The sequence below is a fragment of the Megalops cyprinoides genome, chromosome 6 (genome assembly GCF_013368585.1).
Source record: "Megalops cyprinoides isolate fMegCyp1 chromosome 6, fMegCyp1.pri, whole genome shotgun sequence".
In the NCBI taxonomy this organism is placed as follows: Eukaryota; Metazoa; Chordata; class Actinopteri; order Elopiformes; family Megalopidae; genus Megalops; species Megalops cyprinoides.
In genome coordinates, this window is record NC_050588.1 from 17,552,842 (window position 1) to 17,578,937 (window position 26,096).

The 26,096-nt window shown below is 39.3% G+C and overlaps 2 protein-coding genes across 2 annotated transcripts in view; one reads left to right on the forward strand and one right to left on the reverse strand.

Moving 5' to 3' along the window:
* Positions 1–10,048: 10,048 nt before the first annotated feature.
* The window catches only part of LOC118778842 (voltage-dependent calcium channel subunit alpha-2/delta-2-like), a 43,638-nt gene continuing 27,590 nt past the window's right edge, over positions 10,049–26,096 (forward strand). The window contains exons 1-2 of the mRNA XM_036530600.1: positions 10,049–10,384; positions 14,183–14,264. Of these exons, the coding sequence (XP_036386493.1) occupies positions 10,269–10,384; positions 14,183–14,264 (198 nt within the window). The 5' untranslated portion in view covers positions 10,049–10,268. The remainder of the gene's footprint in view (positions 10,385–14,182; positions 14,265–26,096) is intronic.
* LOC118778848 (interferon-induced protein 44-like) lies at positions 17,261–25,092 on the reverse strand. The gene is made up of 8 exons (XM_036530609.1): positions 25,026–25,092; positions 22,379–22,425; positions 21,948–21,981; positions 20,473–20,671; positions 20,064–20,213; positions 19,338–19,509; positions 18,404–18,504; positions 17,261–17,569 (listed from the first exon to the last, which is right to left on the reverse strand). The coding sequence occupies exons 2-8, from the start codon at positions 22,419–22,421 to the stop codon at positions 17,390–17,392; spliced, it is 879 nt and encodes a 292-aa protein (XP_036386502.1). The 5' UTR covers positions 22,422–22,425; positions 25,026–25,092; the 3' UTR covers positions 17,261–17,389.

The window sequence follows — 26,096 nt, forward strand, 5'->3', positions numbered from 1 at the left end:
ACTCAAAATTTCTCTGTGCTTACACACAAAAAAGATCATTCAGAGTGTTTTTCAAAAGCAAGGTAACTCACCTGGACTAGGTGGTAGTGCTTGTGGTTTTGATTGTGTGGGATATGGTTTTGAATTTGAACTGCTCATTTCTGTAGTAAAATAATAATAAAAAGAAAAAGTCTAAAAGCTATATTTTACTCGGTTTTGTAGGCAAATCGACATTCTGCCTTTGTAATTTGCAAAAAATGGGTTGAGGAGCAGTCCTGGAAAAAGTGTCACATTTAACACTGTCAATTTGTGGTCACCCGTATAACAACTACACAGAAACTCTTATTCAAGTGCAAAAGGGGCACTGGTACAGGGAACATATAAAACAGGTAGGTCACATGTAAGTTATGAACAGACACTCAAGACACAGTCTCAACAAAAAGTAGAGTGAAGGGAAATTTGATTGAGGCAGATTATAGGACTATAGGCTGTTTTATCAGAAGCATGTAACAGAGAAATGCATCCAAAATTTCTCTACAGTGACACAAAACAAACTTTTTGTATTTTTCAAATGTAGGATAACTCACGTGGAACATATGGTGATGGTTGTGGTGCTGGTGGGGGGCCAGGTGGTTTTGAATCGTTATTGCCCATTTCTGTAGTAAAATAAAAAAAGAAAGAACTATATTTTACTGTTTTGCATGTAAGTCAATGTTACTTTTTATGGTTTCTCAAGACTGCAGCTCTACTACTACTGCTATGAATAAAATGACACTTATCAAGTGCGCAAAGACCCTGCACAAAAACATGGAAATGAAGACATACATGATCAAGAGAAACAGATTTATGAAATGTAATAAGCTTATCTGGTCTATGCGGGGGGGTGCAGCAGTTACGCGAATGGAAGTTAACGCTTGTTTGACAGGACACCTCATGTAAACCTATAGTAAGTGAAGCTGTGAAGTGCCATAAACATCAAATCTGGAGATTTGGTTTATTCACCTTTATTCACCTTACATTCATTCTTGTAAAGATCTACATTTTTTTATTATAAAATTTCAATAGCTTCTGGTCATTTTACATAAAGAATTAACTGTTTCCTTTTCACTTGTTCGTACTAGTTACACAGGCTTATAGTAATAGTAGACTTACTGTGCACTTGGTATTCCCAATCCTGAGTTTTTCTTGAGAGGCGTGCGTTGTGTTGTTAAATGCAGTAGAGTTGTGTGATTTACAAATGAGGTGCTTTTGGTAGAACTATGATAACCTTCACACTTTCATTTTGACTGCTTATGTTTATGTAATGAGCTGGAGTACAGCAGTTCATCAATTGCTGTGCTCTACTGATTGTTTCTCTTTCAGTCTGTTTGCGCTGCAGTTTATCAGGCCATTTCCCAGAAACAAACCTTGTTCACGGAAGATGCTATTGGTGTCACCATGTTCTTTGCCTAATTATTCTTTTCTGCATTTCAAAGCAACTAACAAAGGTGCCATAATGTAAACAGTCTCAGTGTCAGTTTGCATAATATGTTGATGAACTTTTATCTAAAAATGCCAGCCTATTATCCCTTCTGATACCATTTACTTGGCTGCACTTCAAGTCTAGCAGACCATTTCCCAGAAACAGACCTTTTTCACTGAAAAGGCTGTCTGTGTCACCATGTCTTTTGCCAATAGAGAAATGTATTAATTTATTATTTCTGCATTTAACAGTAAATAATAAAGGTGCCATATCACCAATAAAAATATGAACTATTCATGTTAAAAAGTTTTACAAGTTCACTTAGCTTTCATTTTAATGCTGCTCAGTGCTTGTTTGCATAATGTGTTCACCTTCTTTTATCCATATAAGCCAACCCGTTATCCCTCCTGACGCTTGTTACATGGCTGCGTATTCATTATTTATGCATTTTAAACAACAAAAGACACAAATACGACTTGGTAACAGTTGTGGTTATGAGGTCCTTAAGCCCACAAGGGCTAAAATAAAGTTGTTAGAATAACTCTTCTTAAATTCAATATTGTGAGGCTTAACTCATGTGAAAGGTTGCTATGGAGTATTTCTGCACAGATTGTAGAAAACACAAATACAAGAGTTTGGCCACAGCTCTTTCCATGGTGTTTGATTTTGTGCTACTGCTGCTAAACTCTACTACTAATTCTTTTATACAGATACCCTTATGATAATTTCATGTAAAGGGTTTGTTAATATATGTGTAAATATTCCATACATAATTAAGTGTATGTTAGTGTATGGTCAAGGGCAGTGTTCACTTGAACAAATCAGTCCTGAGATTTTTTTTCTCAGCAGGACAGCAGGACCAGGTTATCTGTTTAGACCAAGAATTTAACCTCTGTGCTGTTTTGTATTTCCCATACTGTATATATGAAACAGACAGCAGTCTGATAGTGAAAGCACTAATACAGAAAGTGTCCATGTCAGTGGATGTACACAGTTTTCATATACACTTGTCCTAAGAGCCGAGCAGCTGATCATGCCATTAAGCATGTAGAGGCCTGTGGCTCAACAGAGATGCACTAACTCTTATCATTTTTGTTCACTGCATGGTTAGGGTGATTTCTTTGTATTTCAGTTTGTGCAAGGTCAGCCAAATATATGATGATTACCTTTTGTTCTGTTCTGGCATTTAAATATACACACAGCAGTTTGTTTCCCTGGGCTTGGAAATAGCTAATTATGTGTGGAGGGTTTGGAAATAATCTGAATCATAATACGGGGATTCAGTAGGCGTGGTGTAGGCCCCACACAGGTATATAGTGCTGTAGCACATTGGTGTACACCTATTAACTGTAAGTCGTACAGTATGTGTGCTGAGCATTGTGATATTGATGGTGAATTATGCGTGTGTATATTTGTATCACACTATTAAACTAAGAGGGCAGTTTCACCTGTGAACTAGGTTCAGGCTAAGGTTGCTGTCGCACTGGTGTGTCGGTCAGAACACAGGAGTCAGGTTTCTGGTTCAGAACTTTATTGAGGGATTTGTGTGATGTGGAGGTTTTTTTGTGTGTGTGTGTGTGTGTGTGTGTGTGTGGTTTTGTAGGCACAGAGGCACACAACACACAACTATCTGTCCCCAAGGGTTTGGTCTCCCCAATTCTTGTGGGAATTGGTGCAGAACTGGTGCAGTACTGAGGTGGGGGAGGTCACCACTACTTTTATATTGTCCAAGATCCTTGGCCCTGAGTTGTTATAAACAAAGGGTCTGTGAGAGGTGAGGGTGATGTCCACAAACAAAGACAAAGAAATGTGGCCCTTTTCTACACACTATGATTACTTGCATTATGAATCCCTCACTTCACTGACTTCAGTTGATTGCACTATGACTTCTCCTTGGACTGAGTGACAGTGGGTAAACACACCTGCATGGCCATGCCGTGTTTTAAAAGAATTATGATCTTTATTTATGATCACTGTTTACTTTTTGTATAAAATCTTGGCTTATGCCTTTCTGCATTTTAGCCTTAACATTGATTATTCAAAGTCTTTCTCTTTCTCTCTCTCACTTTCGCTTTCTTTCTCTCTATGACTTTCTGACACAGTAACTCTGTGACAGTATAAGGATACTCTTCCAGCAATTACTCCTCCCCCACACCTGCCAGGATGTCAATGTCCCGAAAGAGCAGTGTGTTTGCTGGATTGCACACTGCACTTCTCCTGCAGTCTGCATATATAGATATAATCTGGTTTGTGCTTCATTTTAGGTGTCTCCTTTAGGTGTATTTCTCTTCCTGAAGTCTTAGCTATTGGAGGATTGTCAGAGTTGTGTATTAGGTAGGAAACAAAGAGCTTCAGTCTCCATATTAAAACAATGACATTTTCCTCACCCGCTCCTCAAACATCAGTGATGAAAATAGCATAATATTTTTAAATTTTATAATGAAAGTGTGATTAATGTAAATGCATGCAGTATTACTGTATACAGTATAACTTGTATTTGTAGTGCTTGGATACAGTTTATTTGAATAAAATATATACTTTAATCCAGGCAATAATTTATATCTTGAAAGGGAATGCTTCAATTATATGCATGGAGAAAGTCATTATTTGGCATATGCTGCCATGCAAAACACATAGTGTTGCATCACGTTATCAAAGCCAAGGAGACCAGTTTTACTGTTGCATTTTTACTGGGTTGTAATTTTCCCCAAATAACACATTCTTCTGTCTCAGGTTGTCAGCTCCCTGATAATGTTGTAACTCTGTTGCAGAAATGTTGTGAACTGGGATCTTATCTCAGATAAGTGTATCCCAATGAGATCAGGAGAAACAGCTGGAACCACAAATCTAGGCTAGGAACATCACTTGATGTTTGATGAAACAGTGACCATCAAGGAAGGACAGTACTGCAGTTTAACTACAACAGAGTAGTAACAGTCAAAATACAGCAGTAAAAGCTGTTGTTTTGGAATGTGAAGCCTGGGATGTTTGCAACAGGTGTGTGCTTCCTACAGAAAGTTTCAAATGTGGGTTTTTCCTGTAATAATTGTTATTTAAGACAGTGTTCAGAATATGGCAAGAGCTGAGGTGGTTTATTGTAATTGAGAGAGTTTAGATGATTATTTTTTTAGAGAGCTTTTAAACTTAAGTATGTACTCTTTCCACATTTCTATCTCCAGTGCCCTACCGACTTTATGAAACTGACTGTGGGTCATGGTTTTGTGCTCTAAATATTGGTACAAATGAACAGATAGTGGTTTTATCACTCTGGGTTAAAATACTACAAAGATATTTGTGGTAGAGGTTATTTAATTATATACCTAATAATAATGATAAGTGGAACATAAATGCTTCTTCAACCCTTAGATTGTTCAGCTTGTGTATTTTTATATGACTTAGTGGTGCTTTGGGGACTGTAAAGGTGGTGACCTGTGATATGAACATCAGATGACAGCCCACTGTCCAGTAAATAACCGGAGACAATGGTAGGCCTCCTGATGAGAACTATGACAGTTGATCAGCATCTGGCACAGGCTGGCTCAAAGGCATGTCCTGTAGTTATAGCCAGTGGCGTTGTTAGGTCTGATCATTCAGGGCTATAGCCCTGAATATTTTAAGCCTAGCCCCGAATATTTTCGCCCTGATAAAGGAGGTGTTTCTAGAAAAACAACAGACAGACTGTGTAACAGAGTGGAAGTTGACTTGCAGCGTCAGAAGGTGTGATAATATTTATTTATTATGAAGGCAGATATAACCTCCCCAACCTACCGATACTGATCTCCCTTCAGAAAAATAGACAAGGCAAACTTGACTTCCGGATCTTTTCAATAGCTAGAAACGTCCCTGGTTATAGCCCATCCAGCTAGATCCTGTAATTCAGATGAACCCACAGCTGTGGTGCTAAGATGTAGAGCAGATCTCTGAAATTGCATGCAAATTCCCCACCATTACAAACCTGGACTGATCACAAAGAAATCTGCCTCTAAGATACATACCAAAAGGTGTCCTCACCACGTCTGTAGTCACAAATAAATAAAATGTTTTTTTTTTTTTTTAAGAAAAATGTTTAGAGGGTTAAGTCTGATTTGTATTGGTTTCATAATTATGAGAAGGTCTGTTTATTCGTTACCTTTGTTACTTTGATTACAACCTCGTGCCACCAGGAATGGACTCTGCTAATGAGCTGGAGTCATGGAGGAGGTGGCATAGTCCCTGTAAGCTATCATCCACTAGGGGGCAGCAGAAGGCTCAGGATAACAAACAGAGCATAGAATATTCTGCAGACAGACAAAGCCAGTGTTATATTGCAGTCTTTCCAGTCCTGATCTTGGAAGACTGCTGTACATGCTGTCGGGACTGCTGTAAATGCTCATCCATTGCCAATGCTAAGCACCCTGCCATTTTATAAAAGGGGATATAGAGACAAGCATTATGGAAGGTCTTGACAGTATATTCAGAGTGAAGGTGTCAGGAAAGAGGGTGATATATTGCATGGGTGAGAATGCTTTATACCTTTAGCAACTGATTGTTCCAATTCATGATCCAATTTTAACATTTACACAAAATGATTGGGGACTGTTGGTGAAGGAGCTTAGATCTGACATGTTCAAACTGTTGTCTGGGACAGAAATTACAAGAATTATTTCATGCCAGGAATGGCTGCTTAATTTTAGACTTTTCATAAGAATGCATAATTGCATTTTGCAGGCAGTAAGGGCATGTTGTATATTGTAAAACAACCTCTGGTACATTGACCCTGTGAGTCAGAGTGATTTAACCTCCATCACAACACACAGCAGTCATTACTGGGGATTTACCCAAAGCACTAAAGGTCAGAGGGGAACGCAGCTGGTCCGCTTGGTGAAGCTGATGTTATCAGCCAGAAAGCAGAATTAAACCAACAGGATTGCTGTAACCATTGAAATGATCATACTCAGTGTAGACTGTGTCCAGTCCGTGGGAGGGGGGGCATATCCAAAGAAGAGAAATGTTCAGTTAAGAAGTCACTTACCTAGCTGCATTTCTGCATTAGCTCACGGTTAGCTAAACTTAACAACTTGTATTACATTTTTGTACAACGACAACACAAGTATAAAGGAGTATGGTAGCAGGATATGAGCACATTTGAGCCGCATCTCTATGTAGTGAGAAGTCAGCCAGATGTACATGCTTTAAAATCCATGTCTTTTTCCCATTGCGTACAAGAAACGGACATGAGAGTGACAGAAGCAGCGAGAGAGAAAGTTGCAGGCAAACAGATATTTCTTTTTCACTTTGACAATGAAAATATGTCATCTTGCTCATTCCAAATAAATGCCATTCCACAGTCTGTGACAATTGTCTCTCCCATATAATCACTCCCAAGCACACAGGAGCCATTATTAAATATAATGTATCTGAATTATGTGAATGAAAATTGATATATACAGCTGGAGAGCAGCCTGTATGCACTCATGGCTAAAATTGCCTTGTCAAAGCATATCCAAGTGGGGGGGGGGGGTTAGGACTGCATAACAGGATTTGCAGAAAGGGCTACACACTTTTGCTCATATTCCTTCTGTCCCTGCATGAAGAAGAGAGGCTATAAAGACCTCACAGGTTGTAAAGAAACTCTGCCACAGTGCGTAATTCTTCCGTTCACATGAGGCTAGTGTCAATAAAATGTGACTGCAAAGTACTCTGTGATGTTGGATTGGGTGGTGTGGGCCCATATTTTTGGTCGCTGTCAGATATTTTGGTAGCCTCCCTCAGCCTGGGAGGCTTTCAGGAGCCAGAATAGCAGTGGCCTCACAGGCACCTGCACAGCTGTGGCCACAGCTGTGTCAGGATGTGGGGGATGACAGAAATATCTGACAGCAGCCAAAAAATACTGGAGCAGCCCTCTCTGCTCCTGCACTACAACTACCAGCATTGGACTGGGATGGCAGCCTTTGAAATAGATACCTGATAGCTGCAGGGGACTGTGTTTGTCAAAGTTATGACCTGTAAAAAAACTATTATTTAGAAAATATTTGTACATTTTGTGTTCAGAGCTCTAATTGTGAGTAGTAGTACAGAAAGTAAATCAAGATGTGGCCGACTTTGGTTATAAATAAAAAACAAGAAGAAATTGTAATGAAGGTTTGAGATAAAATGTAGAATCAATATAGTGACCAGGAATGCAGTGAGTGGAAGAGTAACTGTCCATTAAAGTCTAATTTTATAAAGTAGGTATAGGTATAAGCATAGAGTATCTGCCTCTCTGTCTCAGACAGTGTGGCAAGAAGCTGTGTATTGAGATGAATGACTCTGCCTGCCTCCAGTCCAGCTCTTACACGCACAGCTGTGTTCCTCCTTAATCTTTAATCAGCTGCAACGTGTAATTAAAGCCACAGTCTACTCAGAAGCAACATACAAATGATCTGTGCAAGTAATCTGGGTGAGTGATATGCACAAGTGATTCCTGTGAGGGATCCATGTTTGTGATCCATGCGTGTGACCCATGTGCTTGATCCATGCAAGTGATCTGTACAAGTGGTTCTTGTAAGTGTTCTATGCATTCAGTCCAGCCAAGTGATCTGTGGGGTTTTCTCCAGACATTGATCTGATCCCCTGCCTTGGCTGTGAAATTGGAGAGGATGTTGATTGATTTGTTACTATCAAAGAATCTAATGCCACAAGGGAGATAAGTAATTACCCTGTAAATGTTTGGCAGGAAATAAACAGATACAGACTGGTGCAGGATTTGAGCCTGTTCAAATACTTTTAAGGTACGTAGCATTGCTTTACATGCCTACCACAGTATTTAGGGAAATTACTGGTATATTTCAAAAGTTGTGGTGACTATGTGGGGGGAAAAGCAATAATATGATTTTAGATGAATTATTGAGCTGAAGTTCATTATGACACTAATATATGACTGGATTTATGTATATAGAGCTGTACTGTCATTGCCTGATGTACTACACTGTGGTTTCAGATGAGTCTTGTACTATTTCACATTTTTAACTTTCCTTTAAGGCCATTATGATCCCAAGAACCAAAAGCTCAAAAGTCAAAACTTAAAACTATTGATAATTTCTGCAATTGTAAACTATAACGCAATATGTACATGGTATTTAACTTTTGAGCAGGGATATGTTTTGCAGTAAATCAGTCTTTAACAGCACTCTTAAGACAAACTACACACCACTGTTCCTCCTGGGACTCAAACCTGGAGCCCTCTGGAGTCCATGTCCCTGACCTCTACCCCATATATGTCCCCCACCCCTGCATGTGGTGTGTGGCACAGCAGAGCAGAGAGGAGGAGATGTGAAGCCTGACTATGATGCTGAGTTTGGGGGCAGATGTGATTAATTCCTCTGGATCGTCCTAGTTTGGCTTCTCCTTGGAGAAACAACCCTAAAAGAGCTGGCTGGACCACCCACAATGTCACCATGGACCAGTTTCTCATCAACAGCTCTGCAGCAGGGGCACTGAATTCTCATAGAGAATATTTCAAACAGAGCTGTTGATGTCTGTGTGATGCTTTAAATAAAAATCTATCCAAAATGCCATGTCTGCAGTACATGGATGTGCAGTTCCTGATATGTTCATATTTTTACATTGTAGTGATATGCATTTGCTATATTTGGAATGAACTTAGAAATGTAGCCTACTGCAAAAATAATGTGTTTACAAACATTTTCCCCTGACATTGTTAAATAACTTTCTTATGGTGCATTGATGACATTCAGCACATTTATGCAAACTCTTGTGCTCCCTTCCCTCCTTGACCAGGACCACTCTCTCCCTCCTAAACTGAGTGACTCGGACCACTGTTCCGCATATTCTGTTTGACTGACTGGGACTGCTCCCTCTCATGCCTACACTGATTTACTGGGACTGTTTTCGCCCTCCTTCACTGATGGACTGGGACTGTGCTCTCACTCTTACACTGATTGACCAGGCAGACTGCTCTGTCTTCTTTCAAAGCCACACCGAATTGTATGCCTCCAGTCAATGCACACTGATAAAGTAACTGTGAGCAATTGTTGATTTTATAGTCACCTTGGTGTGCAGAATTGTCTCATGAGACCTCATGCTTCCACAAATTACAATCAGATTACTCTGCAACAATGTACAACGCTGGTAAGGCTGCTGCCCTGCCATGGTGTGTTGCCGTGGGTATTGGTTCAGGATGTTTAAAGACAGTTTATCAACATGTTAAATGAACTAATAAGGATTACGTTGTTTTCCCGCTGTGCATTCATGTATATTAGATTAATTTTACGTCAATATCATTACTGAGGCAGTAGACTGCATTGTATAGGTATTAAAGGAACTTGCATTCCCCCAGAGGAAAATGTGATGCATTCGGCTGTATGTGTTGAGCAAATAACTAATTTGATGTAATGTTACAAATGCGATGTAATTTACATGGGAATTTGCGAACCGCCTGTAATGCGCGGAGTAATGGATCAGGAAGTGGCGCGCACTTCACTACTTACTGTAGGATATGCAGATTTAAGTGAATATATCTGTTTGCATTCACCTAGTGTGCGTTTGCTGCTGAGGAGAGCAGAAGAGCGAGTGTGCGAGAGAGAGGGTGTGAGTGAGAGAGAGAGGGAGAGAGAGAGGGAGGGGGAGACAGAGAGAGTGCATCAATGCGTCTGTGAGTCTTCCTACCGCTTTTCTCCGGCTGAATAACCAGCAACTCCACCAAATCAGTGATTGAGATTTCGCGCGGGGGATTGTGAAAGGGGCGTTGGAAACGAAAAAGGAAGGGAAGCCTTTTCTGTTTTTCCCTCTGAAGGGGAATTTCGCATAAATATATGTTTGTAATACATTTCTTGGATTTTAACGGAAAATGGCGATGTGTGCTCGGTCCTGCGGCATCATCTGCTTCGTCTCAGCTCAGACTATGCTGATTTTGTACATGTCCTCGCCAGGTGCAGAGAGCCTCAGCTTCCCTCAGCAGTACACGTGAGTATCCCACGGGTAAGAGCACATCGACAGAAGAGGTCTGGAGCCCAGCGTGTAGAATTAGGACAATCTGCTCTGATGCTGTCATTGCCGCTGAAACAGTGATCACGATTTGAATATGTAGGACTCATACACGTATAGTATTTACACAAAATAGGGTGTTTGATTATTAGTCAATACGATAATCTGTTGCGTGTCTTTCCCTGACAATACGATATGGATTGTTCATTGTAAACGCAAATTATCAATCAGTGTGCTGCACAGGTGGGGATTTCATGTTGGGATATTTAGTTTTATGTTGAACTGCAGGCGTGAAGAATTTTCACTCACTGCGTCATCTTTGCTGTAATTTTTGGTCCATTCTTGACAGATACATACCTTATGCTTGCAAAATGACCTCAGTCACACAGTCCTTCTGGAACACTTAAAGTCCTAGATATTTTTTTCTTGCAGAATGCAATCTTCCGCCCAAATGCTGCGGTATTCCGTATCTCTCATTATTATTTCCGAAGAGCCAAATTTATGTTCATGGCCTGTGTAAAATCATACTTTCTCATGGGAGGCGTCCTGGAAAAAGCCTCAATATTGGCAAACGCTTGTTTTAACTTCGAAGATGCCAGTTTACATGTTAACAACAAAAAAGATATGCATTGTTTTCCTTCTAACCTCTGGATTTTTGGTATCCAATTAATTTTGTTAAAAGATTAATTCCGCTTTTTTAATTTCCACATGTTTATCAAAGCGGTGTCAACACGAGCTCAGAGTTATATAGAAGTACGAGATCAAAAATATTATTAATCGTATGTTGTTAAAGTTTTGATAATGTATGGATCCCTGCCAGGCGAGTCTTCGCTGTATCAGGCGTCACACCTTTCCACCTGTGCTGTTATAGTATGGTTTATGAGCGGGTACATTAAAGAGCCGTTACTGAGGTCATGTATTCAAAATGGCTATGACCTTACAAATGAAGGTGTTGCAGTTTGGTCTCACAAGGATTAGGGAGATACTGCGGATCTCTGCTTTCTTATTTGATCGAAAAGTTGGTGTTTGGCGTTGGCACCGCCAGTCGCCAGAGTTCATTAAAAGCAGCGCGAATCCATTTAGGGTCTTATGCAAGTTGAGTGGCTGTTTCCACAACATCAAATGATTATTTAAGGATTTTTATATAAATCACACCACGAGTGTAATTATTTTGAAGATGATGATAAAATGAAACCAACATTTGAAATAACAAACTAAAAAATGATTACAAATTAGCTATAATGTGCCGTGAGCCTCTGCTCGTCATAGAAGCAGCAGCGGCGCTCTCAAGTTGAAGCTTGACCCCATTATACGAAATTCGAATGTAGACTAGATCAGAGCACTATATCCAACATGATATATGATACTGTTGGAAATTTTAAAGTATTGTGTTTCCACTGAAAGGAACTGGTGAATATATACTGCACATCCCCTTATTTTATAGGATAAAACGTTTTAACAACACTTTTTGTTTAAATTATACTATGGCAACTAGCATACATTAAACTACATGGCTGTCCAAAATTCTTGATTGTGTTTTTCCAGAGGTTCATTTTGTAAATCTAACAATGATTTCATTATAGCATATTCATTCATGTGTGTGTCTGTGCACCCGGATATGCTTTACAAATGACACTGTGGATTTGGTCTCTTTACACCTGCCAGGAATCTGTTTATTCAAGGTTGTTGGCTGCTTTAAAGTTATCTATTAATTCAGTACATCTTGTGCCTGGAGTGCTGGGGGCCTGGCATGCCTCTTCTCCCTGCTGCTGGGGTCCATTGTGTCATTTTATAGAGAATCTGCAGGACTGGGAATCAGAGACATTATGTGGCTGTTCACTGGTAAAGAGTCATTATGTGATTGTTCACTTGGAAACAGAGATGTTGTGTGGTTATTCGCTAGTAAATTGAAAGGTAATGTGGTTATTCATTGTGAAATGGACATGTTATGTGGTTATTCACCTGCGAAAAAGGTTGTGTGGTTATTCATAAGGAAGCAGAAACATGTGGTTAATGACTAGGAAACAGACGTTATGTGGCTATTCACCAGGAAACAGTGAGGTTATGTAATTCACTTGAAGACAGGGGATTATGTGCTTATTCACCAGGAAACAAGGAAGTTACTTAGTTATTAACAGTGAAACAGTGGTGTTATGTGATTTCACAAGGAAACAATTTTGTTATGTGGTCGTTCACCAGAAAACAGACCATTATGTGGTTATTTGCCTGGAAGGATGCTATGTGTTGTATGTATACACTGGGACGCTATGCATTAGCATTCAATTAATAAAAAATTTTAAAAGCAATACAGAAAATGTGCCATTTCTTTCATGCATGAGGGCATCATTCAGACAAGCAGTGCCAATCCTCTCCATCACATCACCTCATCTATCCATCCATCTATCTATCTATCTGTCTGTCTGGCTGTCTGTCTGTCTGTCTATCTGTCTATCTATCTATCAGTAGTGCAAAGTAATTACACAGTGGTTACACAGCCAAATCATATGGTAGGAATCGCACAAAGTCAGAGTTCTTGAAGTGAAGAGTGAATTTATTTTTTAGTAACAGTCCCAGCAAGCAACAAAATGTCCAAAGTACCAGTAGTTTGGTGGAACACAAAAAATGAACAATGACCAAAAGAAAGAAACAAGATAACAAGAACATTATTTACAGTGGACATTATATACAAATACCTTTTACAGCTACAAAATTGTACACAGTGCACTTAATAAAAACAGCAGCAACTGCTCACAGAACATAGTTTGATAGCTTGACATAGCATAGCGTGGCAAATGTAGACTTCCTTCTTTCATACCTCTCTGAAACCAATTTCACTCCAACACTACAGGTAAGTTCAAAGTTAACAAAAACACACACTGTCCATTTTATTTATTTTATAGGTTCTTAAGGTAAACCATATCACATTTACACAAAATGAGATTAATGCATGACAATACACATTTGGTCATGACACCCCATGTGTTCTAATAACATGCACTATTCTAGGCTTCCACCATAGAAATGCAGTATGCACATACCACCATGCCCCTGCATCCAAAGTAAAATAATAAAAGACCATTCTGTTAATTTTACAAATTCTATAAAACATGTCTCTAATACAGTTATGCATGTTCTCATCTAGTCTGAGTCCTGATAAGATGATAGTGCAAATACACACACACTCAAATTTGTGAGATCACATTTAGTTGAATTTAACACCATAAGAGACGGCAATTTTTTGTGACCATATTACAGTTATATTTGTCCAGACACTGCCCACAAAACTGTAGGGGATAGATCCATGTGAAGCAGGGAACATGATGAGGAGCACTGACATGTAAGGATGAGTAGGACACATCATTACAATAACACATAAGAATTTTTTTTTTCCATGAATAGGATAAGTGAATTTAAATGTTCTTAGGTTGTAATGGCTATGCTCATAGATGCTATTCACCTGACTTGAATCACTTGACTTGATCAACATTCCACTCTTTCCATTTAACACAAGTCAGACATCTTCAACAGATTGCTAGGAGTTCACCTTGTAGCCTGATTGAGGCTTTTGGTGTGTTCCGCTTGAATTTCAGTTGCCTAGATTGCAGGTTGCTTGATGTACCCACGTGACATTTTTGGTATAATGCTAGACAGAGTGACAAGGATAGAAGAAGAACCTTATGTAGGTGACTGGTCAGAGCTAAACCATGTTTTGTATAAGGAAATAATGTGGTATTTGGATTTACCCCCTGCCCCTTTGTCCTGTCTGTCCCATTATAGGATGATGCACTGGGCAAGACGCATTGAGCAGGAGATGGATAGAGTGCTCCAGCATGCTACTGGAGCCCAGCAGCTGAAAGGGGTGAGTATCCACCATCTTCTCTTTATGAATACTCTGGGCCAGGAGCAGACATGCTCCATGGCCTTCAGCTATGTCTGTGTTTAGAAAGGTCTGGCAGTTTTCAGCTACAGCACTGCAGGATCTTGTCCCTGTGGGCTGGGCTTGGACCTGAGGGAAGAGCTGGACTAGATTGCATCTTACCTGTAGTTTAGGATTGCTCTGGAACTTTAAGCTCAGTTTCGATGGTTTGTTTTTAGTTCTGTGGAATCTCTACCAGTGCTACTGTCCTTATTTATGAATATAATGAGATGTTGTGAGGCCAAAGTGTCACATCCCTGACAGTAGGATGCAGTGAACCTTTGCGCTATTTCAGACTGTGTACAGTCAGTACTCAGGAGCCTCCTTACAGGCGCCCCTTGCTGTTGGATCTGATTTCATGCGCCGGCCTGACAGATGGCTTGGCAGTGTGTGAATGAGAGCTGTGGAGATGCATGGTGAGCGCCTTGTGTTTATTTTTCATTTAGGTGCAACTGGTTCTGGAGGAATGTTTCAGGCACATTGCTGGGAAAGTCATTTTAAGGTTGCGGTTCTTTGGGAATGTTTCCGGCACATTGCAGGAGTGTTTATACTGAGATTGCGGTTCTAGAGAATACAAATAAATATCATCTAGATCTTAGGTGCTTAGTATGTGGGAATATATGCATGTGTGCCCAACAGTTATCTAATATGATATAAAATCAATAAATAAACTGTATAAATGGACAATATGAAAAGTGTAAGCCGTTTAAGGATACCTGCAAATATAATTTAATAACAGATATAATTTAATTACAAAAATAATCAGATTGAATCTGTGTGTCTTCCATGGTTGTGCGTGTGAGCAAACCTAATCCCCAGCTCTTTCAGTCTATTTTGTGCTCTGGCTGCATGCAAAAGTTGAATTAAATGTACTGATCAATTCTATGTCAGTGGAGCATTGTGCCATGCAGTCTTTGGTTCCAAATGAATCTCTGGAGATGGAGAGATAGAGTTGAAGTAATCCCTTCTGTGTCCTGTGTCAAAGCACCACTCAATAGCAATAGAAATAAAAAGAAGTTAGAGAGATTTGAAGCGCCATGTATGGTTCCCCTTTGGTGAAGTTGGAATCTGAACTGGAGTAAGGTGTATGCATTATGCCTTTAAATTAATGAGCTAAGCAAGAGTACATAATGTTATTAACATTCTCTCTGTGAATGCTACAGCAAAATTTCTGCTTCAAAACCAAGTTGTGCAATGTACAAAACTGTGGAAATGCTCTGTGTTCAGGTGCCTACCTCAAAAGCAGTCATCCTTGTACTTAACATCTTTCATCTTCTCTAAAAGACCTCTCTCCCTAAAATTGAATGAGGCGTGCACTGACCTGGGGTATTTTGTGACAAAAACATCCTTTGAAAAAATGTCACTTAATTCTGAATTTAATGAGTCATTTAAAATAAGTCATCGCTAACTTCCAGGAAAAAAATGAAACCTTCAGATTTTTGTACTCTAATCTTTACAAAGCAGAACACTTAATGCAGCACTATGAAAATAAATGTTTTTTTTTCTTCAATAGTATCAGCATTACAACTATATCTAATGTGGATGCAGTTATTTTTGAATCCAAGCACTCAGTCAGGTCATGAACCAAATGCCAAATTGAAAATCATCCAGCACTAGAGCGTTTTCCTATAGAATTCTTCAGACAAGGACAGTAACAAATCGTTATGCTCTAGCTGCCAACCTGTATCACTTCTTAATTGCAGTTTTAAAATGATACGTGAATCCCTATAAAAAAAAAAAAAATAGAATTAGTATTAAGTACCAAAATGGGTTTGTTGAGGATAGTCACTGCAACTGTTTAACCTAATACATGTCTCTAAGCATACTGCAGCACCCTCTATAGTCATAACACTGAAAGCAGAGAAGGCATTCGACAGAATCAGGTGGATGTCTCTCAGGCACTCTGTAGCTTGTCAAGTGTCTGAAGGTTACTCAGATGATGTCAGCGAAGCCATGCTTATCCTACAGTCGATGCCTTGGGATTTGAGTGCTGTGCAACTTGCAGTGTGAAAAGTAGTCACTGTTTGCATTTGATTGTCTTGAAGGACTGAATTATGGCCAGTACTCCTGTGCAAGTGCTCAGGGTGTGGTGATAGGATCAATTTAGCATGATTTTAGGTGGGAAGCATTTTTTTCCCCCTTTCCCCTTTATGCAAACCTACTTTGAATGATGTGTTGGGCTTGTCACAGTGACAACAACTGCATTTGCTCAGGAACTCCTGGAGGCAGGTCCAGTGTGAGCAAGCAAGCATACTGTTGGGAAGCTGAGCATGTGGACATAATGCAGATAATTAATTTCTTCTGCAACTAGTAATAATAATATATTGCATACATGATAATATGCTATGTTTTAGGGCTGTGCGATATGACGATATATATCGTGTGACGATAGAAAAACGTCTATCGTTTCATATTATGCTTTATCGTTTATTTCGTTGTGTCGCAAATCACACACTTCACGGCAATATTTTTCGCCATTTGGACGACGCTTTGCGTTCTTCCACACTGCACAGATGCAGGCAGGAAAGTTAACGTGACACAGAACTATAGTTGAAAAGTGTTTTCTGTTTACCTTTTTATATTTTATACATTAATATTTTATATTTTGTTATATGCTCAACCCTTTCGCACGTAAGTTATTTTTATGCTATGTAGCGCGCGTTACCTTACATGGTTCCTTATGTTTTCATTAGCGTTATTAAGCTTCTCATAGTTTTCAGTTAGCATTTACTATATTTTTTAACGTTAAATTGTTGTTTCCTCAAAGCTAAAATTAGCTAGAATTTTTCCAATCTAATCCAATTTAATCGCACCTACGTGTGAAAGGGTTAATTGAAAATTTGCACAAAGGTTCTAAATAAAAGGAGAAAAATAATCAGATATGAGTAAGTACCTTTTATCTGTCAAGTATATAATTCAAAATGTAATAAGACATAGGCCTTTCCAACAATTAGTTCAGTAACAATTTTTCAACCATTAAGCGTGCTACATCTTCTTGAAACTGCATAAACTGGTCTACCCCATTATGATCTATGATTTTAATACATGTTTTGGTGTATTTTTAAATTTTAATGCATTTGATTATGAGGTTTTTTCCTCACATAATCATCTGCAAAGTTGGCAATGTGCCTCAGGGCTTTCAGCAACAGCTCATCAACGTCTTTGACCAGATCAATTTCCTGGCTGTAGTTCTTCACAGGAAGGATGCAGTTTAATGGTGTACCCAGCAGAGTATGGCATTTCTCCATCTGCAGACAAACGGAGGGAAACAGTGTGAGTGAAATATAATTTTTCCAAGTAACTTCATTAATGATACATGAAATACATAGGAAGTGGTCACTGGGGGTGGGCAAATAGGCCAGGTGTGTTCTGCAAATGTTCTTAACTGTTTGTAGAATGTAAAACACAAGGAAACACATTACATGAATTAATAGGCTGCTGTCAGTACAGAAGACAATAGCAATCAAGTTAAACAGCATTAACAACATATACAATTCCTAAAGGCCATGGGGAGGATAGCTGCACAGCCATCAAAAAGAAGTTCCTTACTTAGCAAGAAAGTTATCAAAATTTTGTTTTACAGAAGGAGTCAAGAAAACATGACCCTCAAATTAATCAACAAGGAAGATGTCCAAGAAGGATGATCCAAGAAGGATGTACTAGTATAAATGGTGACCTCAATGACTCCAAAATTAAGCTGCACAGCTGACCAAAATGTGCTCACTTCCAGAAAACTCTGTTAAATATTCTATAGTCTATATTCTCTGTAAATATTCTATTGCTCAGAGCAATATTTGTACATTAAAATCTTATTGCAGCATGTGCACCTTAACTTCTATAAAATTCCAATCCTTAAAGTGGTCTTCTATTCAGCTCACATCATTTTGAAATGTTTATGATGAATAAATCAGTATCAGTTTTATTTTGGAAGCATTGCTTGTGGATAAATTGCCCCTAAATACTTCTAATTTTCAAATCTGTTCTGGGGTGAGTTTGGATCCAGTTTATAGATGTACAGATTTGAGTCAACATCGCACCTCTGTCACAGATATAATACAAAAAAAAAAAAACTCAGACATTACCTGCTGCTTTATGTATTTGCTTCTGTACACCTTTCTCAGGTCCCCCTGCACCAGCTCACAAGCAATATCCACCCTGGTCAAGAGAATCACCTGAGGAATCCCTGTAAGAGAGGTGGAAATCATTTTCATCTGTATGAGACCAGGGCGTTCTGTATGTCTTTGGTGCATAGTGGTAAAGTGCAGGGCTTGTAAAACAAAAGTTGGTCGATTCCCAAGCAGGACACTGCTCTTGTATAATACTTAATTCCAAATTCCCTCAGTTAATATCCACCAGTACAAGTGAGTAAAAAATGTAAGATATTTGCTCTGGACAAGAGCATCTTCAGAGCAAACATAAATGCATTGGATTATTAGTGCATGTAATGGTCTGTATTTGATGGACATTGTTTGCTTAATTCAATGGATATTGGTTTTGTGGTGACCTAACCATATATGCACATATATCTACTTAAGGCCAGTTCAGTTATTAGGAAAAGACCATAAAAATCAACTCATGAATGGTTGGAATATCGTTCTTTCTTATATCCCTGTCTTAATGTTTCTTGCTCCTGGTTTCTTCTGACACACTCTTTGCTTAGACATGCATGCTATACTTTCATATCTTCTCTTTACCACTTGTCACTTTTTGGTACTATCTTTTTAAGAGCTACCTAAAGTTTTGTAATTACCTAAAGTTTTCCTCTGGATGTTTTACCAAGGAAAGCCCATGGTAATGATGTTTCTTGATGGACTGTGGGAAGATACTGATTCACATATTTCTGTCAAGATGGAATTTTTTGGTGCTTGCAACTTGATACTCCTTGCTTCAGGAATGGATTGATGTAGATCTGTGATGTTTGGAGACTTGAGATTCTACCCAGAAAGACGACCCGTGAGTGCAGTCCTGCTCAGTAAGATGTTTTTGTGATCAAAGCCATGTCAACCCAATACTTGCCCATATCGCTGGCTTCCAGGCGGATGTCTCTCAGTTTTTTGATCACTTCCTCTTCCATGAAGGACAGTTTGTCTGCTGTCAACACTGTGACCAGGCAGTGAATCCGGTCTCTCAGGCTGGGGCTTTTATTGTAACATCGATCATCTTCTGATATGGGAGAGTCAGGGGTGAACTAATAAAGAGGGAAAGAAAGAAGATAAAATGTGCAATGTATCAGAATTTTGCAGGAAAAGTCAAAAGGTGACTCAGAGCAAAAAACCCTCATACAGCTTTCATTCATATGTGGGTTTTAAGGGTACTACATCCTGTTGGGTATATTCACTCATGTATGCAAATACATATCATACATGTTGTTAAACAAATTAAATCTTAACCTTTGACAAGGCCTTCCTTAGCAGTCAGATTTGAAATATCACTATATGGTACACCACCTTGCTCCAACAGCTTCCAATTTTCACACATTGGTCATGTGACTAGGACTGTGGTTTTTGAGTCTTGTCCAAAAATATGGTTTCCATGACAAGTACAGTTTTAGTCATGACCAGTGCAGTCTTGGCTTATCAGTAGTGATGGCTTTTCTTATATAATATAATAACTTGAAACAAACTATGTAAACTTTGTAAGTCACTCTTAACCTCTCTGAAAGTATCATACTGCAAGTTACACAGAGCCTTCACACCAGTGAATGGCTCGGGTCAGAAGGATGCATTTATGTATGATTTGTACCTTGTAGCCATCTTTTATATGGCCTTTTAGGGCAAGAACAATGTCTCGTTGATGCACTCCTCCATTTTTTTCCAGGCCCATGATATCAGTGAAGGTGAAGGCATAACTGGACCCAGAACTGCTTCGATCCTCTATGTAGTAGGTTTTGAGCTAAAAACAGGACAAGAGCCAAAGACAGCAGTTTACTCAACTCAAACTCAACTCCTATAGCAGATGGAATAAACAATTTGGTTTCAATAAGATATCTGTAGAAAAGGGCCTCTCGTTACCACTACTCTGTGAAGGTAAAAGACACACCTTCTATACAATCTATAATAACATCATAATAACATTACTTTGTATCACTTTGTTCACATGATGCCATAATAATTAATCCTTCAAACTTGTAACAGAGTAGACAAGTACTTACTGTTTTGGTGAAACTGTGTCCCCCAGTGGAATCAGCCAGAGCTTCAGTTGTTATATGTCCTTGAAAGATGTTATTGATGGAGTTGATTGTGCTGGACTTCCCAGCACCAATTGGTCCATGCAGGAGGATTCTCACTCGTTCCACCTTTGGGTTTGCTGGCTTGAATTCCTTCAGTTCTTTTAAGGTCTTGTCTCTGTCACTGTTAGAGTCACTCAGTGAAATCTTTATGCACAGAGCAGTACTGTAGATCACTTTACTAATCAAAGCAGAGCAAGGCTTGCTGGTCACAATTTACATAGCAATATAATAAAAATCAAAGTGCCTCTCTGAAAACTGGAAAACTATGAAGCCATGCTACCAGAATACAAGGAACATTACAAATTTCATTGCTTGACAAGATTAGAACAAACTTATTTTAAAATCTGAAATTGATTTAGAAGTTGTCCTTTTAAAGTCATGGTGATTTTACCATTGTCCTGGACACTCCTCTACTCACACTATGAAATATATATATAAGAATTGTTTACATCTCTGAATCAGAGAAAATATCTTCCTTTTTCCCCTTTCAGCAGCATGAATCTGATGTAACTTTTTCATATGCACTTATCCCAAGAACAAAATATGATAGTTTCTACTAACATTTTGATGAATGAGGCTCATTGTGAGTATACAGAAAGAAGCAGTCCCTTCCCAAAGAAGAAAAAGTGGCCTTTTCCTCCAGGAGAGGAAGTGCTGAGAACTGGCAGTCCAGTTTGAAATTGTTTCTTATGACTAGTAATGTCAGTGATTATTTGCAGGTTTGATATTTTGATGCATCAAAAGTGCTATTTTGGGAGACCACTTCACGGTTTTTTGTAGAACCATGAATTTGTTTCAGCCCCCATTCAAATCTACTCTTATGGTTTATTCACTGGGACTCCCAGTCTTTGACATGAAGCTGTGTTAGTCTGGAAACACCAATCTAACATGCACTGATTTACATTTTTCCTTTTTCTTGGTTTGGTATAAAAGGTGTTGGCCTGCCTCAGACTCCTCACAAATATGTGTGTTATTTTTGTGTTTGTCGTTTTTAGATATTTGAATTACACAAAATAACAAAGCAAAGGAAACAGCACAGGACCTGTGGCTAAGGGCCTGCAGACTGAGTGGTGAGACAGGGGCTGTTCTCCTGGCCAAGTCTGTCTGTCTTAGGGTGGTGTAGTAGATGTCTACTTTGTTTCTGAAGTGCTAATTCAATTGTTTTTATATTATTTTCATTACACACTTACGCAGGTAAGGCCTTACCCATTTTACAGCCATAGCTCTTGTTTGTACCTCTCTCACTCAATGTGAAAGGGATGAGTTAAAACAGAAAATATAGCTGTGACAAGGGTAATGGTTGTCATATGTTGAGACATATCCTTGTGTTTTGCATATGCTTAGTAACAGCATATGCTTATTACAGTTATGATGATTTTGTATAATTTCATACTTACTCCCAAGACATGTCCCTCCATGATTGTTTCAATTCTAAAAGACACAGAGTATTAATTTTAATACTGTAACAAAAGTCTCATACCATGTATGATGCTTAAACAAAAGTGTATTTTGCATTGTAGATTCAATTTGATATTGTACACTGCAGAGTTTTAATGATCATACATAAAACATATTTTTAATCTTCATTGAGCTTGGATTTCTATCTTATTCAATAATTATATCCAAACCATTACACAGCAGCACATATATAAATGAGATACTTCATTTCATTCAGCCAAGCCAAACTGGAATTTTATCTAGGTATACATACTTTAAAACACAAGCTGTAAATGAATACATCTTAAATGGCTCAATACATAAACTGAGTTGTTCATGCACAATGTTCTTTTGATCATTACTGCTACTCATAGAATACTGTATAACTTACCGGGACTTGGTGGTGGTGGTGGTGCTGGAGGTGAATTTCCCATTTGTCTTTTAATGTAAGAAGACATTATTGCATTAAAAACATTTGTTTCCAACACAACCCTTCAGACAATAATTTTGCTAGGGTGGGCAACTCTTGTCAAAACGTACAGTTTTATTATTGATATGTTTTATGATGCACGTCAAACACTCACTGGAAATGCTAGCTTCTTGGACAAGCTACTTGGACAGAAGATATTCAGTCTACTCAGTAATGATTAACAAAGAGCTGATGGCTATCAATCTGAAAAAATGTGTTTTGTAATTAGCAGTCCTGGACTCAATCTGTTTCATTGTTGATCTCAATGTTTTACTTGTGTTAACAGTGCTGCCACTGGTGTTTTTACTATTACTGAGGGTGGCTGCTGCAGAAAAAATGTCTGATTTACTTTCCACTCCAAATATTAAGCTGTTCTATAGTTATAAGTATAATTTTATAAATGTCCTAAACTGGTAGCCCCTGTGTCACTCGTTCTGAGCACAGGCAAAGCCCTCTTGTTCAGACTTGGGTTCACATTGTAGGACCTGACATGACTACACGGTTAATAGTTTAGGTATAGAACTACAACTCATTAACGGAAGTAATGTTAACATCCGGACAGAGACGGAGAAGGTAGTTAAGGGATATAGCTGACAGTTACGACAGCTGAACATGTAACTTTCTTTCTTTATTAAACCTCGTTAAACGGTACTTCAAATTTGTGATCATTATCGCTAAGACACTCCTACTGTAATGAAAACAGACTGGGATCCAAGAGCGGTCAACCAGGTTTAATGACGCAAGGCAAAATCGTAGTCAGGGACAAAACAGGTCGGTAACAAGAAGCAGCAGTGCAAAATCAGATCCGAACACGAGCAAGGCCCAAAAAACAGGCAAGGGGTCAAAACCAGTAGTAAAACACAGAATAGCAGAGAGCAAGCGCAGTAGTACTATACCAAACAATACCTCACAATAAGGCAACAGAAACAGAGTCTTTAAGTAGCCAGGACTTGATTGAGGAATGAGTCACAGGTGTGCTTGATGAGTGGGTGTGGCTGAGCTGACTGACTGGGAGCGGGTGTGACACCTACATGTGGCAACGAGGATTTCTTGAACTGAGCGTTGATGAATCTACAGCGATGTATGTATCAGAACTCAGGCAGCTAGAAAGTACTTGTGAATGGGGAGAGCATACGGAGCAGTTGATAAAAGATCAATTGATAAGACTACAAGCAACAAGTTGAGGGAACGTTTGCTTAATGAGGGAGACATTACCCTAGCTAAATCTGTTGACATAGCCACTACCATGGAAGCAACAAGAGAAGAAGTGAACATCCTGCAGGGAGTAGCACAGGCTAGTACAAAAGCCGATGTGCAAAGAATTAATCATTCACAAAATCATAGGGGTGGCAGCGGACCTAAGACGACTGCAACAGGAAGACATAATCAAATCGGTCAACGCACCAGAATGGGTTTCGAACAACACAGTCGCCAGGAAGAAATCAGGAGAAATTCGTACTTGCTGTGACTTATAAGAAGTCAACAAGGCGATGATAGTGGGAAAACACCCACTTCCTTCCTTTGACGAGCTTTGACTTTACTGAGTTTGCCGGAGCCTCGGTTTTCTCAAAACTAGACACGAGGAGTGGATATCACCAAGTTCCGCCGGCCCCTGAATCTCGTCACATCACCGCATTCATCACGCCTTAGGGCGTGTTCCAGTACAAACACGTACAATCGAGTTTCTTGGCTACAATGTGAGTGCTGCCGAGCTTTGTTATCTCGAGATAATGAGATAAATTAACCCTTTATCTCGAGATGACGAAATAATTAACTCGTGATCTCGAGATAACGGCATAAAAAATAATTGCAAGCACAGCCGTTCTCGACTTCCGTACTGCCTGGACAGCAGCCCGCCCCAATGTAATGTTCCCTCCACCCATGTTTTATATTGATGTTGTAAACAATATTCGTACTTTCACTTTCTATATCAATCTGTCATGCCATTTCCCAGAAAGAGACCCCGTTCTCTGCAAGGCATTTCGCCACAGTTTATGTGTGTGTGCTCGCGCGCGTGTGTGCAATCTTCTCTGCATGCATCAAGGTAGCACTGGCGATGGAGTAGAACAGAAAAATAAATCCCAAGTGCTAAGTTGATCGTTAAAACCTATTTTAGCGGCATATTTCCATTTAGAGAGTGTTTCCCAAAGGCATATTAAATAACGACGCTCTTCGAAATGTTTGTAGATTAACGAGAGCCTCTGAGTAATCTTAGAAATCTAACCTCAATCGCTTAAGGTAAACGAGGACTAGAGCAGAAAAAAAAACATCGATTTGCAATATACATACAATGTATATTATAACACAGGCATGATAACACAGACATAGGACTGGAGGCAAACACTGAATACAAGATAGCTACACAGGCATCCATGTGCACATGAATGAATAAATATATGAAGAAAGAAAGAAAAGGAAAAGAAGAATTCAGAGTATTACAATAACATAGTGCATGTTACTATGCATATGTGTATGCATGCTTACAGTCCATTTCAGCTAGTTGAAAGAACTAGTCAAAAACCCTGACATTTGCCTCAATACTAGTGGGTTAGAGAGCATTTAGACTTACTGTGTTGTTGTTGTTCTCGATCCTGAGTTCAGTTTGAGAGGTGTGGTTGTGTCTTTCCTTTCATATGCAGTGAGCCTGTGTCAGATACACAACAAGGTTGTGCTAGAAGCAGTCTCCTCACTTTCACTTTCTGTTTGATCACCTTGAATCTATCACACCATTTCCCATAAAGAGGCCATGGCCCTTTGCTTTCTTTAAGAGAAGAGTATTCATTTGTTATCTGTGCATTTCAAAGTATGGGATCTGATACTAGTTTCTACATACATTGTACACTTCTCTCTAATTTTACTCAGATGCTTTCCTCAAGTTGATGCTGTGCCTTTTATCTGCAATATGCTTTTCTCTTTGTTGATTTCACTCTATTAAACTAGATACACCTGTGTTGACAATTTAGACTAAGGTATAAAAGTTTTCCATTGGAATGAAACACTGTTTCACTGATGAAGGCTGAATGCCAAAATATTTGAATGATTAAATCTTTAGCTTCAGCCTTGCTGAAAACCTTTGAGTGTGGATCTTTAACAAATGTAGGCTAGTTACTGAATTTTTTAGAAGCTACACACCTGTTTTTATAATCAAGGCACTTTTGTGTACACAGTCTTATAGATTCACGATTCAATAGAAGGACTGGATGTTACAATCCCTAGTGTTGCACTACAACTATGTCTATGGGAGTTAGTGGAAGATGGCTGCCAAGTGACTTTGCTACCACGAGGACACATTGTCAGTCGTGTACCACAGCATCACAGGGTGTTTCGGCCATTTATCACGAGACACCCTCTGCTGAGGGAGGCCCACCACAGGTTGATCAAGCCTGGGTTTGTATCCTGTGGTTAGCTGTCTCCCTGGGCAGCCCATATGGGATCTCTTCTTTTCAGCCACAGCCAGTGACGGGTCCATTCGGCAGTGTCGGCCAGATTTTTAATTGCTTGCCTGTGAGCCTGCCCCCTGATGCCTAACTCCCTCAGGAGTTTAACCGTAGAGGTGGCTACAAAGCCCCTACACCCCACCTCCGTCGGGCGCACCTTCACCTTCCAGCCTCTGTCCTCTGCTTCAGCTGCTAAATTGGAG

Coding starts and splice junctions, on each gene's coding strand:
- LOC118778848 (XM_036530609.1), bottom strand. CDS start 22,421: ATGGGAAATTCACCTCCAGCACCACCACCACCACCAAGTCCCG. Junction 19,510..20,063: donor ATATAAAAGATGGCTACAAG/GTACAAATCATA, acceptor CCTCTTTATTAG/TTCACCCCTGACTCTCCCAT. Junction 18,505..19,337: donor CCTGGAAGCCAGCGATATGG/GCAAGTATTGGG, acceptor CCTCTCTTACAG/GGATTCCTCAGGTGATTCTC.